This window comes from Taudactylus pleione, unplaced genomic scaffold (assembly GCF_031769625.1).
Source record: "Taudactylus pleione unplaced genomic scaffold, aTauple2 ptg000089l, whole genome shotgun sequence".
In the NCBI taxonomy this organism is placed as follows: Eukaryota; Metazoa; Chordata; class Amphibia; order Anura; family Myobatrachidae; genus Taudactylus; species Taudactylus pleione.
Window position 1 is genome coordinate 1,694,857 of NW_028284491.1, and position 19,085 is coordinate 1,713,941.

The following is a 19,085-nucleotide window of genomic DNA, read 5'->3' on the forward strand; positions in this document are numbered from 1 at the left end:
CAGCGTTACTATATATATATATATATATATACACACACACACACACACACACACACACACACACACACACACACACACACACACAGAGCCTTGAAAAAGTATTCACCCCCCTTGGCATTTTACCTTTTTTGTTACATTACAACCTGTAATTTATTTATTTATTTTTAATCTGGATGTTATGTGATGGATCTGAACAAAATAGTCTAATTTGGTGAAGTGAAATGAGAAAAATATATATATAAAAAAGAATCTCTATAAATAAAATTCTGAAAATTGGCATGTGCATATGTAATCACCCCCTTTGCTATGAAGCCCCTCAAAAGTTCTGGTTCAACCAATTACCTTCAGAAGTCACATAATTAGTGAAATGAAGTCCACCTGTGTGAAATCACATGATCTGTCAGTATAAACACACCTTTTCTGAAAGACCCCAGAGGCTGAAACACCACTAAGCAAGAGGCATCACACCATGAAGACCAAGGAGCTCTCCAAACAAGTCAGGGACAAAGTTGTTGAGAAGTACAATTCTGGGTTGGGTTATAAAAAAAATATCCAACTCTTTGATGATCCGTCAGAGCACAATCAAATGGAAAGAACATGGTACCACAACAAACCTGCCAAGAGAGGGCTGCCCACTAAAACTCACAGACCGGGCAAGGAGGGCATTAATCAGAGAGGCAGCACAGCAACCAAAGGTAACCCTGAAGGAGCTTCAGAGTTCCACAGCAGAGACTGGTGTATCTGTGCATGTGACTACAATAAGCCATACACTCCATAGAGCTGGGCTTTATGGAAGAGTGGCCAGAAAAATGCCATTACTTAGTGATAAAAATAAGAAGACATGATTTGAGTTTGCCAAAAGGCATGTGGGCGACTCCCCAAATGTATAGAGGAAGGTGCTCTGGTCAGATGAGACTAAAATTTTACTTTTCGGCCACCAAGGAAAATGCTATGTCTGGCCAAACCCAACACATCCCATCACCCCAAGAACACCATCCCCACAATGAAACATGGTGGTGGCAGCATCATTCTGTGGGGATGTTTTTCAGCAGCAGGGACTGAGAAACTGATTCGAGTCGAGGGAAAGATGGATGGTTGCTAAATACAGGGATATTCTTGAGCAAAACCTGTTTCAGTCTGCCTGGAGACTGGGACAGAGGTTCACCTTCCAGCAGGACAATGACCCGAAGCATACTGCTAAAGCAACACACGAGTGGTTTAAGGGGAAACATTTAAATATGTGTGGGAATGGCCTAGTCAAAGGCCAGATCTCAATCCAATTGAGAATCTGTTTTCAGACTTGAAGATTGCTGTTCATAAGCGGAAACCATCCAACATGAAGGAGCTGGAGCAGTTTTGCCTTCAGGAATGGGCAAAAACCCCAGGGGCAAGATGTGGCAAGCTCATAAAGACTTATCCAAAGCGACTTGCAGCTGTAATTGTTGCAAAAGGTGGCTCGACAAAGTACTGACTTTAGGGGGGTGAATAGTTATGCACGCTGAAGTTTTCTGTTATGTTGTCCTAAATGTTGTTTGATTCACAATATAAAATAAACTAGGGGTGTGCACCGGCCACTTTTCGTGTTTTGTGTTTTGGTTTTGGATCTGGATCTTTCTTCGTGTTTTGGATCTGGATTGGTTTTGCCAAAACCACCCTTCCGTGTTTTGGGTTCTGGGTTTTGTATCTGTATTTTTTTTTTAAAAAAGCATAAAAACAGCTAAAATCACAGAATTTGTTGGTTTCTCTGCTCCTATGCTATTATTAACCTCAATAACCTTAATTTCCACTCATTTCCAGTCTATTCTGAACACCTCACAATAGTGTTTTTATGTCCAAAAGGTTGCACCGAGGTAGCTGGATGACTATGCTAAGCGACACGAGTGGGCGGCACAAACACGTGACCCATCTAGGAGTGACACTGCAGTGGCAGACAGGATGGCAGTTAGAAAAACTAGGCCCCAAACTGTACATAATGCAAAGAAAAAAAAGAAGTGCAAGATGGAATTGTCCTTGGGCCCTCCCACCCACCCTTATGTTGTATAAACAGGACATGCACACTTTAACAAACCAATCATTTCAGTGCCAGGGTCTGCCACACAACTGTGGCTGAAATGATTGGTTCGTTTGGGCCCCCACAAAACAAGCTGGCAATTAATGTGTCCCTGCACAAACTGGCTCTACGGAGGCAAGATGTCATCCTCATCCTCCTCATCCACCGATTCCTCACCCTCTTCAGTGTGTACATCCTCATCCTCACAAAGTATTAACTCGTCCCCACTTGAATCCACCACCACAGGTCCCTCTGTACCTTCTGGAGGCTGGTCTCCCTGGAAGAGCTGATAATTCATTTTGATGAACATCATCTTCTCCACATTCTGTGGAAGCAACCTCCTACGCCTTTCGCTGACAAGGTTCCCGGCTGCACTAAACACTCTTTCGGAGTACACACTGGAGGGGGGGCAACTCAGGTAAAATAGAGCCAGCTTGTACAGGGGCCTCCAAATTGCCTCTTTTTCCTGCCAGTACAGGTATGGACTGTCTGACATGCCTACTTGGATGCTGTCACCGATGTAATCCTCCACCATTCTGTCAATGGTGACAGTATCATATGCAGTGACAGTAGACATGTCAGAAATTGTTGCCAGGTCCTTCAGTCCGGACCAGATGTCCAAACTTGGTCCTGCCTGCCCTGCATCACCGCCAGCGGGTTGCTTAGGATACCTAAGTTTTTTCCTGGCAGCCCCAGTTGCGGGAGAAAATGAAGAAGGAGCCGTTGACGTGTCACGTTCCGCTTCAGCTGACAGTGTGTTCACCAGCAGGTCTTTGCACCTCTGCAGGCTTGTGTCGGCCGGAAAGAGAGACACCACATAGGCTTTAAACCTAGGATCAAGCACGGTGGCCAAAATGTAGTGGTCTGATTTCAACAGATTGACCACCCTGGAATCCTGGCAAAGCGAATGAAGGGCTTCATCCACAAGTCCCACATGCCGAGCGGAATCGCTCCGTCTTAGCTTCTCCTTCACTTTCTCCAGCTGCTTCTGCAAAAGCCTGATGAGGGGAATGACCTGACTCAAGCTGGCTGTGTCTGAACTGACTTCACGTGTGGCAAGTTCGAAGGGCTGGAGAACCTTGCACAACACGGAAATCATTCTCCACTGCGCTTGAGTCAGGTGCATACCCCCTCCTTTGCCTATGTCATAGGTGGATGTATAGGCTTGTATGGCCTTTTGCTGCTCCTCCATCCTCTGAAGCATATAGAGGGTTGAGTTCCACCGCGTCACAACCTCTTGCTTCAGGTGATGGCGGGGCAGGTTCAAGAGTGTTTGCTGGCGCTCCAGTCTTCGGCACGCAGTCGCTGAATGGCGAAAGTGGCCAGAAATTTTTCGAGCCACCCAAAGCGTCTCCTGCACGCCCCTGTCGCTTTTCAGAAAATTCTGCACCACCAAGTTTATTGTGTGAGCAAAACATGGGACGTGCTGGAATTTGCCCAGATGTAATGCCCGCACAATATTGGTGGCGTTGTCAGATATCACAAATCCCCAGGAGAGTCTAAGTGGGGTAAGCCACTGGGCGATGATTTCCCTCAGTTTCTCTAAGAGGTTGTCGGCAGTGTGCCTCTTACTGAAACCGGTGATACACAGCGTAGCCTGCCTTGTAACGAGCTGGCGTTTCTGAGATGCTGCTACTGGTGACGCTGCTGCTGTTGCTGCGTAAGGTGATACATCTACCCAGTGGGCTGTCACAGTCATATAGTCCTTAGTCTGCCCTGTTCCACTTGTCCACATGTCCGTGGTTAAGTGGACATTGTGTACAACGGCATTTTTCAGGACACTGAGGACACTTTTTCTGACGTTTCTGTACAGTCTCGGTATCGCCTGCCTAGTGAAGTGGAATCTAGACGGGATTTGGAACCGGGGACACACTACCTCCATCAATTGTCTAAATCCCACTGCACTAATGGCGGATACCGGACGCACGTCTAACACCAACATAGCAGTCAAGGCCTCAGTTATACGTTTTGCTTCAGGATGACTGCTGTCGTACTTCATCCTCCTCGCTAAGGACTGTTGGAGGGTCAATTGTTTAGTAAAAGTAGTGGTGTTCCTACTTCCTCTCTGGGATGATGAACGACTCCCAGCAGCAGCGGCAGCAGTAGGCGTAGCAATGCAGGATCCTCCAGAGGAATCCCGGATAGGAGAGTCAGTCATGCCAGTGACATGGCCTGCAGGACTACTTCCGATCCTGACTAAGGAGGAAATTGACGAGGAGGGAGTTGACGGTGTGGTTTGCAGGCGCTTGGATACAACAGGACAACGGGATTTAGGTGTCCCTGGACTGCTTACGGTCTTAGCCAAAGTTTCTGAACTTGACAGTAACTTTTTATGAACGCGCTGCAGGTGCCGTATAAGGGAGGATGTTCCTAGGTGGTTGACGTCCCTACCCCTACTTATTTCACCTTTACATATGGTACATATGGCAAGACAGTTGTTGTCCGGATTTGGATAGAAATATTGCCAGACCAAAGAGGTGGAATGTTTGGTCTTCTGCCCAGGCATGACCGTGATGGGCTTTTTCATCCCACGGACAACAACTGTCTCCCCCGGAGCCTGATTTAAACAAACCACATCACCATCAGAATCCTCCTCGCCAACTTCCTCCTCAGCGCCAGCTACACCGGTATCCTCATCCTGTTGTACTTCAACAGTGACATCTTCAATTTGCATATCAGCAAGTGGACTGTGGGTGCTCCTTTCAGCACTTGCAGGGGGCGGGCAAATGGTGGAAAGAGCCACCTCTTCCCGTCCAGTGCTGGGAAGGTCAGGCATCGCAACCACCACCACACTTGGACTCTCCTTGGGGATTTGTGATATCTTCTTAGAAAGCAGTTCTTCGCTGTGCTTTTGCCAGCTTAACTCTTTTGATTTTTTTAGTGGGAGGAGGGCTTCCATCGTCATGTGAAGCTGAACCACTAGTCATGAACATACTAGGGATCGACCTTAGCCGTTCCTTGCCACTCCGTGTCGTAAATGGCATATTGGCAAGTTTACGTTTCTCTTCAGCTGATTTAAATGTCTTTTTCAAGGTCATTTTCCTGAACTTTGCCATTTGGGACTGTATGTGCCCTCTACTATGACATTGGGCATCAGCCTTGGCAGACGACGTTGATGGCATGTTATCGTCTATGTCATGACTAGTGGCAGCAGCTTCAGCACTAGGAGGAAGTGGTTCTTGATCTTTCTCTATTTTATTTTTATCGGAGAAAGTTTGGTCCTCCATTTATGTTATATCGATTTGATATATACGTGCGGCTAAACACAGAAAATTATTTTTTTTTTGGTTTGGACTGGAGTGTACTTTCGGGGGTTACAGCACCCTTAACGGTCAAGCCAGCCGGCCCTTTACTTATGACACAGGCGCACGCTTGGCACTACTTTGTTGATGCACGTGCGGCTACTGCGCACACAATTCACAAACACAGAAAATAATTTTTTTTTTGGTTTGGACTGGAGTGTACTTTGGGGGTTACAGCACCCTTTAACGGTCAAGCCAGCCGGCCCTTTACTTATGACACAGGCGCACTCTTGGCACTACTTTGTTGATGCACGTGCGGCTACTGCGCACACAATTCACAAACACAGAAAATAATTTTTTTTTTGGTTTGGACTGGAGTGTACTTTGGGGGTTACAGCACCCTTTAACGGTCAAGCCAGCCGGCCCTTTACTTATGACACAGGCGCACGCTTGGCACTACTTTGTTGATGCACGTGCGGCTACTGCGCACACAATTCACAAACACAGAAAATAATTTTTTTTTTGGTTTGGACTGGAGTGTACTTTGGGGGTTACAGCACCCTTTAACGGTCAAGCCAGCCGGCCCTTTACTTATGACACAGGCGCACTCTTGGCACTACTTTGTTGATGCACGTGCGGCTACTGCGCACACAATTCACAAACACAGAAAATAATTTTTTTTGGGGTTTGGACTGGAGTGTACTTTCGGGGGTTACAGCACCCTTAACGGTCAAGCCAGCCGGCCCTTTACTTATGACACAGGCGCACACTTGGCACTACTTTGTTGATGCACGTGCGGCTACTGCGCACACAATTCACAAACACAGAAAATAATTTTTTTTTTGGTTTGGACTGGAGTGTACTTTCGGGGGTTACAGCACCCTTAACAGTCAAGCCAGCCGGCCCTTTACTTATGACACAGGCGCACGCTTGGCACTACTTTGTTGATGCACGTGCGGCTACTGCGCACACAATTCACAAACACAGAAAATTATTTTTTTTTTGGTTTGGACTGGAGTGTACTTTCGGGGGTTACAGCACCCTTAACGGTCAAGCCAGCCAGCCCTTTACTTATGACACAGGCGCACGCTTGGCACTACTTTGTTGATGCACGTGCGGCTACTGCGCACACAATTCACAAACACAGAAAATATATTATTTTATTAGCACTTGGGGGGAGCACCCCTGATGGACAGAGCACCCCCTGGACAACACTACAGCACCCCTTTAGGACTGGGACACTGCACAGGACTTTGGAGTGGACACAGCCCCTATGGAGAACTGACTGCACAACACAGTCCAGCCAGCCCCTATGGACTTTGAAGTAGTGGACACAGCCCCTATTAACAGCAGCACAGCACAACACAGCCAGCCCCTATGGACTTTGAAGTAGTGGACAACAGCAGCACTACACTACACTACACTACACAGCCCTAACTCCCACCCTCCCTCTTCACTGTCCAGAGCCGAGTGAGAAAATGGCGCCGACGCGGGTACCTTATATAGGATCCAAAACCCGCGAGACTCGGAAGGCGGGATGATGACGTTTTGCCTCGATTTCAGATCCGAGTCAGGCGGGAAAAGTCGAGCCTGACTCGGATTGGACTCGGATCGGGGGGGCTCGGGGGGGTTCGAATTTCAGAAATCCGAACCCGCTCACCCCTAAAATAAACCCACAACTTTACAGTTGTAGGCATGTTCTGTGAATGAAATGATGCACACATTCAAACAAGCCATTTTAATTCCAGGTTGTGAGGCAACAAAACATGAAAAATGCAAAAGGGGGGTGAATACTTTTGCAAGGCGCTGTATATGAATGGCTCACACCTATACTGCTTCATCTGCATTTTATATATCTATTAGCTGAGATACCCCTTTAACCCCATTCCATTTATCCTGAAAAGGACCCCACTGTTTGCGAACATGGTTTTAGGTCCTTTTCAGGGCTCTCTATCCATTTATATAGAGTATTTAGACACTGTTACCTCAACACTGAGGTATAAACAATGTTGTTTGTTTTTCCATTAAAAGCCAGAATGAAAAGGCTGTTGGAAGCTCCCACTCTTGAACATGCCACATACAACTGCCCATGGGAAAAGCAAGGAGTTCTGAGTATGATGTCCCTGCTGTGACACCCTTGGCCAATATTAATGATTGGGGCATTCTATCGACCTTGATGTTCACCAGCAGGTGTACTGTCAGCATGGACGATCACTCTAAGATCATCTGATGGCATGTTTTCTAAGGCACTGTTAATGCTCTTGATGAGTTATTGATAGTCTTTCACTTGCAGGAAATGTTGCATGCTATGTGGAAATCAATGCCAGGAATATCTTCACATCGTCTTTTTGCTTCCTGGTTCCCATCTCCATTGAAGTAATCATAATTTCCTTCAAATTTATCATTGGAAGGTGGCACCAGTGATCCTACATGATGGTAGACTTGACCCTGAACTTTACATTTTCCATACATGAATGTAGAATCATAAACTGGACCTGTTGCTCCAATGGATGTCATTTGGAGAGCAGAGTTATATTTTCAAATGTTGAGCAAAACACTTGATTTATTGTGTGTTCCAGCAACCAGAAACTGAAGTGGCTCTGGTGAGTCCAAGAGTGTTTTGGGCGTTTTACCTTGCCCCCACATCAACACATACCAGGTTCTTCTATGCCCCATGTCTTAGCACTGCAGTGCCTGGACATGTTCCCAATATTTACCTAACAGTGCACTCATACTAGATCTTTTCAGGATAGTGAAATGCAGCATTTTTAAAGTCTTGCCATGGTTTTAATCTAAGAACAGCAATTCTTGCAGCATTAGCAGATTGTTAAATTTGTGTTGCTGCTGGAGAGTCCATGGCTCTCAAGGCTGCAGTTTGTACAGCATTGGCTGACTGGTGGGTTTGTTTTGCAGCTGGGGACTCAATGGCCCTGTATTCTGCATGTCTAGCAGCATCAGCAGATTGGCAAGCAAGCCTTGCATTGAGTGTTCTCTCTCGAGTGGCAGCTTGCCTCTTGTTGAGCTGCCAATCGTGCTTGTACTTCCTCTGGGGTCTCATCACGTCTTGCCTCTCTTTTACTTCTAGCATCTGGGGAGCTGAGACACAGACTGGATCGTTTTTTTTGGTGATGTGGCTATTCTGAAACTTAAGCCTCGACGATTTTTATGGAAGATAACGATATCGTTCAGTGTGTATGCAGTGCTCCCGTGGGTCGTTAACGATGTCTTTTGTCATCCTTACATGCAGGCCAATCTGACAATATCGTCAAGCTTGCCTGTTCAGAGATGTGGCAGGATAACTTCACTTTAAGATATCTTTAAAGATATCTCTCAGTCTGTACACCCCAGAAAGTTCAAGGGAAATCTTTCACCAATATCGTTCATATAGCATATAGGTCCTCATTCAGACCCGGTCGCAAGCTCTGAGCGGGTCGATGTTTAGGCCCTGCGCATGCGCAGCAGCCACACTGCGCGTGCGCAAGCCCCGGAGCGAGAAATTCTCTTGCTCCGGAGCTCACTACAAAAGGGCCGACTGTCGATGTTGATCGACAGTTCGGCCCGTTTTGTAGGTGTGACGGGATGTGGTTTCACAAACAGAGGCATTCATAAGGAACGCCTACCGTTTTGTGGGCGGCTGCACTGACATCAGCAGTGATGTCAGTGGGGAGCTTCCTGCTCGATCAGAGCAGGAAGCTCCCTGGGGCTTGTGGTTGCAGAGACCCAACCTTAGGGTCTCGTCGCAAACCCCGATGGTCGCGATGGTCTTGACCATCGCGACCATCAACCTGGTCGGTTGCTAAAACTGTAGGTGGTAACCCACAGCTTAGCTAGCGACCAGGAGGCCGCACTTGAAAAGGTAAGCGGCCGCCCTCATTCAGAGAGAGCGATCGCTTCTTGTCCTAGTCTGTATGAGCCTTGAGTCTTTGGTTGTGCTTTAACAGTGAATGGTACTGAAAAGGACCGCACTTTTGAAGGGTGAGATGTGAAAAGAACGAAACTTAGGTTCTGATTCAGACCCGCTCGCTAGATGTGTTCGCACGCAGACGTCAGCTGCCAAATTATGCAAATCCCGCGATTGTATGGCAAGACATTAGCACGCCCACTATGTCTTGGCGTGCGATCAAAGTATGTATTTAGACGCCCACAGCCTGTCACAAGATGCCCACTTTCCTTAGTAACACACGTCATCTCCAGGAAGTGTATGAAAAAATCGGTAACATCGAACCCATATGCAGCACTTGTGGCTGACCATACCCTACCGCAAGCACTGCGAGTGCTGCAGTGTGTAATTCAGCCATGTGACGTGGATGCTGATGTGAACGCAGCCTAGCGAGCCGGTCTGAATCAGGCCCTTAGTTTGAATGTAGTATACTAAAGGTGGAAAGCTTTGACAAGGAACAGAGGGCCGGATTCAGAGCCTCTCGCAAAAAGCGAGCGCTCGCTCTGAATCAGGGTGTGTGCTTTTTTTTTTTTTTTGTTGCAGCCTCTTGGCCACTCGCATAGCTGTGGGTTACCACCCACAGCTTATGCGAGTGGCCATGATGATGGTCGCGATGGTCAAGACCATCGCGATCATCGGGCTTGCGATGAGACCCTTGCGGTAGGGTCTTGTTGCCGCAAGCCCCAGTGGACTAGCGATGTCAGTAGGGTCGCCCACAAACGGCAGGCGTTCGCATGGGAACACCTCAGTTTGTGAAGCCACCCCCCCGCCACGCCTACAAAATGGGGCGAGCTGTCGATCAACATCGACAGCCACCCCTTTTTGTAGTGAGTCCCGGAGCGAGTGCTTTTTGGGCTCGCGCATGCACACTGGGCCACCATCGACCCGCTTGCGAGCGGGTCTGAATCAGGCCCACCCGGAAAACCATGCAATTTAGGTGTAAATGACAGTACAGACAGGCGTAATTCTGTTTGGAATGGAGCAGTGACTTACAGGACAGAAATCAGTATAGCTGGCCAAATCTCTGCTGTTTCAGATATCACTGCAGAACAGAAATCAATGCAGAACAGTGCAGTACATAAATCATTTCAGAGCAGAAATCTCTGCAGACCAACATTGGAGACCATGGCATATGAAAATGTGCTTTGTGGAAATAAGGGGTCTATTTACTAAGTCTTGGAAGGAGAAAGTGAACGGAGATAAGGTACCAGCAAACCAGCTCCTGTCATTTTTCAAACACAGCCTGTGACATTGCAGTTAGCAGCTGATTGGCTGGTACCTTATCTCCGTTCACTTTATCTCCCTCCATGGCTTAGTAAATAGACCCCTTAGTAACTGTCAGTGCAGGTGCTGTGTGACAGTTGATCCTCTGACTCACTGCTCTTCTGTTGGAGCTCTGTCTGCCCCCTCTGGTACATATCAGCCTGTGCCTTTAGATCACTGTAGGTTTATGCACTGGAAGAAATGCTGAGCGAACTTGCATAAACTAAAATTTCAAATCGGAGGCTCCACTGCCTACTTGGTGGGCCTCATGTAGACCTCCATGGCCCTGATGAACTTCAAACATAGCCAAAACCTAATCATGGTCAAACTACACCACCATGCCAAAATACATCTATATAATAAGAATGTGTGCGTATCTATTGGGACGGGTGCCGCCATCCCGACAGGGTTAGAATACGACACTTGTCAGTCAGTATTCTAACCCTCCCTCATCGATGCCTAAACCTAATCCCCCCCCTCCTCCCTTAGTGACTAACCCTAACCCTGCCCTAGTACATAACACTAACCTGCCCCCAACTCCGTGACTTGCCTTCAGAATTCCGGCGATCAGGATGCCGCCGCCGGCATTCTCAGCGCCAGAATCCCCGTGGTTGGGATATAGACCGCATCCCATATCTATTTTTATTCTCCATTAACACCATTTTTAGAATACACGAAAAAGAAGAGAAGGAGGTAGGGTGAAAGCTGGATAGTGCAGTACAATTTATTTACCTCAATATAAAAAGTGATAAAACCATAAAGTCAAATAATTTATGTATGGCCTTATAACTTTAGTAAAAGTAATCACATATCTGTTTGCTAACAATATAAAGTGAACCAGACAGGCCCTTGATTCCCCTTGGCTGGGAATCCCGGAGTCACAGCGGCAATACACTGTGGCACCAATTCTGTGAAATCCCTTCCATTAGGCTGTTATATATACATATATATTTTCAAAAACTGCAGTTTCTACATAATTTTATGAAAAAAAAACAACTTGATAAATAGGTCCCCGTAATTTTTTTTTACTTAGTCAATCCTTGAGTAAAATAGACTACTTATCAGAGAGCTAATACTAACGGTATCTGCTATAACATTATACTGAAATAGATCAATTTAAAGCCTATTTAATATTAACAGGAGCACAGGTGTCCAAGCAGCAGCTACCACAGGTCACCTCTCTTTTCACTGGTGGGATTAGCCACGGCTTCACGAGTGTTCTGTATGTTAGGTCGACATTCACAATAGCAACAGTCATTACTCAGACACTGTAATATTAACATGTTCAGAATGTTGACAATCACAATGTTTACTTGCAAAATGTCAACACCCAATTTTAGTCCTAACCCCACAACGTCTATTGTCGACATTTTAACTCTGCCGACATTTCCTATGTCAACATTTTAACCATGTCACCATTGTCACCTTTTAACTGTCCACACCATGAATGCCATATTCACAATTGTGACTGACAACTGTCCTGAAGACGTTTCATTCTGCCCCCACCAAAAGTGATGAGATCCGAACCAACAGCAGAAAGGAGCCCACACACCATTCATAACATAATAAACCAGCTGTGTATTCATTTTACTAAAAACAAAGATTTTTAGGGGAGAATTCAATTACCCCCCGAGAATTTACCGGGTGTGAAAAAGGGTGGTAACCTTTAGCGTTAACGTCCGGAGCTATTCAATTAGAGACCATTTTTTTGCCCGATAAATTAAATGTTAATGGGTGTTAACACATAGGTCCAAGAACTTATCCCGGTTTCTATTGGTAGCAGCACCCAAAAACAGGCTATTTATTGGGGAAATCCCATTAACTGCAGCCTGCAGGCTGCCTTTGGGCCTAATTGAATAGTCCGGGTGGATCAATTAGCCTGCAGTAAATTACCGTGGCTAATTGAATTTCCCTCTTAATGTGTAAAGGAGTGTGCAAACCAGGTATGCAAGAGAAACTGGTTATCCATCTGTTTTAGAACCAAAAGTTTAATAACTCAGGACCCCAAACAGTGCACGTTTTCCAGGTCTCCTCACAGAATCACAAGTTAAATAATTACCTCCACCTGTGGATCTTTTAAAATGTGTCAGTGAGTAATGAATACACCTGTGCTCCTGCTAGGTGACCTTGGAAATGTGAACTATGTGGGGTCTTGAGGACAGAGTTTGAGAACCACTGCAATAATGTATTCTTGCCTCCATAAAACAAAAGCCGCGCATTACCTTCAAATGTTAATACTGCTGATAAAGCAGTGGTTAAAGTGATTACAAAATTATTTTGCATTTGTACAATTATTAAGCTGTAATGATGGGGAAGTGTTTCAGTAAATGCCTGCATTTGAAGTGTATTATAGTAATATTTTGAGATTTGTATACATCCCTTTAATTATAATAAAGTTTAGGGAGACGCAATGCAGTATCAAGTCTCTGAAACTAATTCGTAGCAAAAGAAAGGAGGCCCCTAATAAATGTGGGACCGGCCATGCCTTCTCCATCTTAATTAGGGAGGATGGGATACGTGTGCACCCACAGCAGCAATTGCACAGAAATCCAGTTACAAATGGTGCAAAAAACTTGTCCACCAATATTGTAAATACACACTTCTCCAACATTTAGTTGTCTTATCACGGTGAAAATATTTGGCACATGTACTACCCAGGAATGGTGTTAGCTAGCATTTAGTAATCCATTCAATGCATTTTACTAAACAAGACTAAAAATTGATGTCTGGCTAATGAGCAAATTTGAACTATGGGGGTCAGGGAAACAGTCAGGCAATACAGAGAATACTACAGAACACATACAACTATTTGTTTCTCAAAGCTTTGAAGCAGCACTCGCTGTAATACCAATTTTCCAAAGTTTAAATTACTATATTGTTTAAATAGATGTTGTCCTTTTATAAAATGCAGCTGTGGGAAATAAATAAGTTATCAAGTGTTGTGTTTACTTTCAGTTAATCTAAATGTCTAATATCATAGGAGGTATGATTTTTAACCTATTAAAAGGTCTTCATAATTTTAAATGCCTTTGGTTCATGTTAGCATAGAAATCCAATATCACTTGTATTTTTCATTTAGATACATTATACTTATTAACTAATAATCAAATTTAAATACAGTACTGTGCAAACGTTTTAGACAGGTGTGGGGAAATGTTGCATAGTAAGAATGCTGCAGAAACTGTGTGCAAGTGTACCTAGAAGAATTGATGTTGTTTTGAAGGCAAAGGGTGGTCACATCAAATATTGATTTGATTTAGATGTTTCTTCTGTTCATTCACTTTGCATTTTGTTAATTAATAAAATAAACTAATACTTATTTTTGAAAGCATTCTTACTTTGCAGCATTTTTTCCACAACTGTTTAAAACTTTTGCACAGTATTGTACATTTTGATGTAATAAATACAATATGAAGTAATTTTATGCTAGATTTCAAAGAACACTTTTACAAAACCCGCTTGCTCTTGTTGCATTCTTTTCATTGCTCCTGTAAATGAGTTTACTGTGTGTTTTACTCTTAGCAGTGACATGGGTTCCCAAGCAACTGTAAGTCACATATACAAGCTAGTATGATTAGTGTGTTTGGTTTATTGTTACCATGCCAGAAGCCTTTCATTTGTACAGTTTACTGCAAACAGTCATTGTGAAGTCCTAATGAGTGTGAAAGTGGTCTAAAATGAGCAACTCTGAAGTGATAACTCTAAATGTTGGGGGCATGAAATTCAGTACATTAACCTCAACCTTGATGCGGATCCCAGAGGCAAGACTGGCAAATATGCTTGACGGCAGCGATCAGGATTTTAAGATAGTAAATGGACAGTATTTTGTGGATCGGGATGGTACTTTGTTCAGCTTCATCTTGGATTATCTTCGAACATCTCGGCTTACTTTACCTTCTGATTTTTCGGATTATGAAAGACTTCAAAGGGAAGCAGAATTCTACAATCTTCCAACGTTGGTTGAGCAGCTAGGTCAGGAGAACTTTTATCGTCCCAGATTGGAGATCTTGGAAGTACGTTTTCTTCTTCAAGAAACTCATGCTTTTTTTCGGATATTCTGCTCATGCAACAGCACAATTGAAGCATTTGCAGATCGCATTTTAATGTTCGCAGAGCAGCCCATGGGGGGTCAAGGCTGGAATTTCCCATTCTCCTCGCAAAAACCTTTGGCTCCAATTCCTCTTCAAAGACCCTCGCATCATGACCTAGTGTTTCAATGTGGCACGGACTACTCAACAGCAGACCTCTTCAAAACCAGGTAAATTTAGTTTTTCACGATTTCTTTGATTTTATACGTAACAGAAAAAATATCTTTATATTAAAAATATTCAGGGGTAGAATTAAATAACATTTGTAATTTATCACTGTAAAACAGTTAACATTTTTTAACTTGTGATAAGGTTTTGAAATGAACACGTGGCAACAATATTTTGATATATCTGAATCTTGGTTTTATTACACATCTAAAAGTTTCTTCATCCACCAAATATTAATCTTGATTGCCTTTGAGTTAATGCCACACGCTAAAATTAATGTGCTCCTGATCTGTAGAACAATTTGGATGAAACAGAAAAATATGAATACCGTATACTTGATATTTGCCTTTGCCAGAACTATAATATTATTAGACAAAGTACTATGAATTTTACTTAATTTTAAGATATGTGAAAAACATCTCAGGGCTTCTTGGTCCAAATAGTAATATACTGATACTCTGGTAATTTATAGGGTTTTATTAAGAGGAAAAGGCAATAAGCACTATTAACCTGCACTTCCCTATTTTACACAAAATACAGACTGCCAAAAGCAACATTTTGTTCTCCTTAAGGTTCTGAAAATTAACAGGTTCAACAGTGTAAAACAATTGTGGTTGCCACGTTGCCTGGGATATCTTCCCACTAATGAATCTGATTAGCAAATCAACAAAGCCAGCAAGTCTGAAACAAGTATAAATACAAAACACAATTTGAAATGTGTAGACATTTTCTTTAGTAATATAGAGTACAGGGAGTAATGTATCATTTTATAATGCAATTCATTTTTCTATGTAGACTATATGTAACTAAACTTTCAGGAAAAATACTGACCATCAATTGGTATAATGTATGTATGTATGTATGTATGTATGTATGAGCAGGGCCATGGTCAGTCTGCTAGTTTTAAATTGACTTTTGTCCAACTGCATTTATACTTTACTGCTTGCCACAGGTATGTGTCTATAAAACCAGATCAGAGGAAACTGCTAAATGGAACCAATGTGCTGGGACTACTGCTGGATATCCTGCTCAAAGAAGGCTTCAGTCTGGTGAGCACCAGAGCAGTGTCAGCAGAAGAGAAGGTAGAGTGCTACACATTTGAGAGGAAGAAAAGACCAGAAGTCCTAACTCTTGCAGAAAATCTAAAACCAGAAAAAAATGTGACCATCCACATGAAGCAGGGAAAGTCCACTAAAAAGAGATTAACACATGCAGCCTAGACAACCATCAAGAGTGCATCAACCTGCCATATACAGACAAGAACATGCAGGAGTGCGCCAAACAAACTGTATCTTTTCCATAGTAAATGTAAGCAGGGAGAACAGGTATGGCATCTATTCAAAGTTCCAAAGTCACTGGAAGGAGCACTTTTAAGCAAATAAATGGTTAAACAGTCAGAGGCAGTGCTGTGAACCTCAGGGCTTTCAGGTTAAGTTTTTTATTTGCATTATATTTCATGGCATGGCTAGAAAATATTTTAGAAATTAGCCATCCAAGTACCAAGCATTTTGGATAAAAGATCCTTACCTGTATTTGTACATGTACACCTAAAAAATGATTTAAATTTTTTTTAAATTCAGAGACTTGGTCTTTATTTTTGTGAAATATTTGAAATAAATAAAAAAAAAGTGCAAAAAGTATAGAAAATTGTATACTAATATTGAAACCTGTGGTCACTGTTGTATGTGTTATACAGTAATGGAGGGACTAAAACCCATCAATTTCCTAATGTTTCCAATATATTGATATGTTGTGCCTAATGCTGGCCATACACGGTACAATTATCGGGGCGATCCGCCAGATATCTGCGGATCAGCCCAATAATTGTAGCATGTGTGCGGGCGACCAAGGGTTAAATATCGCTCGGTCGGGCATGCCAGATTGTCCAGCATGCCCGTCCGATGCGATATTTAGGAGTTAAAATGTCGTCTGCATCGGGCAGTGTATGCCCAGCTGCAGCCGACAGACATTTTTACTGTGTTCCTTCCCATGGAACAGGGAAAGGTCTCCTCCCCCGGGGGCGGAGCACAGATGCCAGGGCTAATACACTATGAGATATCTCAGTGTATGCCGTTGACATCTGCGGGCTGGCAGGCTGTCAGATAAAATGTCTGTTGGTCTGACAGGCATTTTATCTAGCCATGTATGCCCAGCACTAGATGTTGAAGAGAATTGTTCAATCTTCATTATTCAAAGTATATTAATTCTCATCTCCTTTAATTAGAATTTAATTCTCGGCCCCTTTAATTAGAATTTGTGTAGGGAAATTAAATATAGCCAAAGTAAAATTAGGCTGTCATTTAAGTTTATATAGTATGGTACATTCAAAATGAGTTGGGCTATAAGTCTCCACCTAGTATTTCTATTTGTCCGTATTCAACAGCCACTATTTAATTAAGTTCTTGTGATGTGACAATTAGCTTATGAGTGTGCTATACTACTTGTATATTTATGAATATAGCAGTTATAGAGAGGACAGATGTGTATTATCCCCAGTACTGTTATTAATCCTAATCCAGTCGTTTTGTATTTATAGCATGGTCTATGAGAGGGAACTTTATAACCTTCACAGTCAGTTGGGTTGTTGTGCTCTTTAGACTGCCCATAGTTTTAGCGGTTGGAGAGCACATCTCCCTATTGTTATATCTTGTTCTCAATGTTCGTTTTGATTACTGCAGCGGTGGGTTCCCAATTCGAGACACTCTACCCATGTTTTATGCTTTGACGTTTTCCTACGGCAAACACTGTAGCCCCAGATTTTGGGCTATTTCAGTTTTTTGTCTTTTCCCTACTATAATTTTCTTCCCTTTGTCTTGGGTTCCATTGTCTCCTATACCTACTCTCTGCTATGATGTACTGCTCACCGACTCCTCAGGTCTGGTCTATACTCATGGTCTTCCCTGCATTCTCCCATTCCTCACGCTATGGTTAACTTTTTTTTCCCACTAAATACCAATTGGCTCAACTCCCCAAAACACAGGTTGGCTTTGACAACCTTTCATAGTCATAAAACAAAAATAGTGGCACTCAAGGAGACCCATATCTCATACATGGAGTCCCAAGTTTTGAGAGATATTAGATGCCCAGTTTAATACTATGCAAATGGACCATTCAAAAGACATGGGGTACCAATCCTACCCCATTCTCCTGTAATGTGTGCCCTCGCTCAAAGTAGAAGACAAAAGTGGCCGCCGTTTCATCTAGCTGGACAACTGAATGGTAATGGAAGATCCATGTTTTTTTTTTTTTTAAGCTTTCCAAAAGATAAAACATGGCCATTTAATCATAATGGGCGATTTTAATTTAGTTCTTGAACCCAAACTAGACAAATCCACAGTGTCTACCTCTGGTGCTCATAGACCTAGTATGGCTCCCTCCATGCCCTTACGGAATTATTAGCAGAGTATGATCTGCATGGCGTTTGGCAGATACAATTAAAAACAATACATATTTTTCTCATGTCCATTCATTATAATCTCGTATTAATTTAAATGGATAACTGGATGCTTCAGCAGGTCTGTACATCTCAGATAGTCCCTATAGTCTAGTCGTGCTGCTGTCATGTGCACCTGGAATGGAGCTAATTTTAAAACCTCGCCTAGGCAATGGTTCTTTCCAGAATATATATTGTCCTCTCTTGAGGCTATTCCAGCATGAAACTGGGTACACACTAGATGATATATTGAACGATTTGTCGTCTTGAGGTGAATCGGACTGACAAATCGTCCAGTGTGTACGCACTCCCACACATTGTATCTTCAGATCGACCTGCAGTGCAAGCCAATCTGAAGATCCAGCAGCCAACACCATGCTTCTGGATGCAGCGGGGCAATGATATATCAGGCGGTCGTACACCAGATTGTGCAGGGTGTATGGATCACCCAATATTTTGTTCCATCGCATTTGGAAGCATTTATGTCACCAATCCGAACAGGAACTAAGTTTGCCACAGATGGAATCATTGCACAATCCAACCTACTCACCTTAAGAGGGAGTTGGGATCTATTCAGAACCAATATCAGAAGTTATTTCTATCCCGCATTAAAAGAGCAGGTTCCTAGCTCGCAAATTACGTATGCACGAAGCTAGGAATAGAATTAGATATTATGTATCCTGATGGTAAGAAATTGTTGACTCCAGCAAATATAGCCAATGCCTTTGCCAACTATTATACCCCACCGTATAATTTACATTGATAGCTCCACATTCCAACCATCAGATGTTTCGATTAACAATTTTACAAGATCTCACCTCCAAAAACTAGGTGCTGATTGCTCTAGCCTCTCAACACCTGTGCTCAGAACATGAAATCCTTGATGTTGTCAGAGCCCCTC

The 19,085-nt window shown here is 43.4% G+C and overlaps 2 protein-coding genes across 4 annotated transcripts in view; one reads left to right on the top strand and one right to left on the bottom strand.

Moving 5' to 3' along the window:
* The window catches only part of LOC148527283 (uncharacterized), a 189,021-nt gene that overhangs the window by 14,926 nt on the left and 155,010 nt on the right, over positions 1-19,085 (bottom strand). The gene's annotated exons all lie outside the window — the stretch shown is intronic.
* Positions 14,140-16,297, top strand: KCNRG (potassium channel regulator). Its single transcript, XM_088469241.1, has 2 exons — positions 14,140-14,753; positions 15,704-16,297. The coding sequence occupies exons 1-2, from the start codon at positions 14,173-14,175 to the stop codon at positions 15,969-15,971; spliced, it is 849 nt and encodes a 282-aa protein (XP_088325367.1). The 5' UTR covers positions 14,140-14,172; the 3' UTR covers positions 15,972-16,297.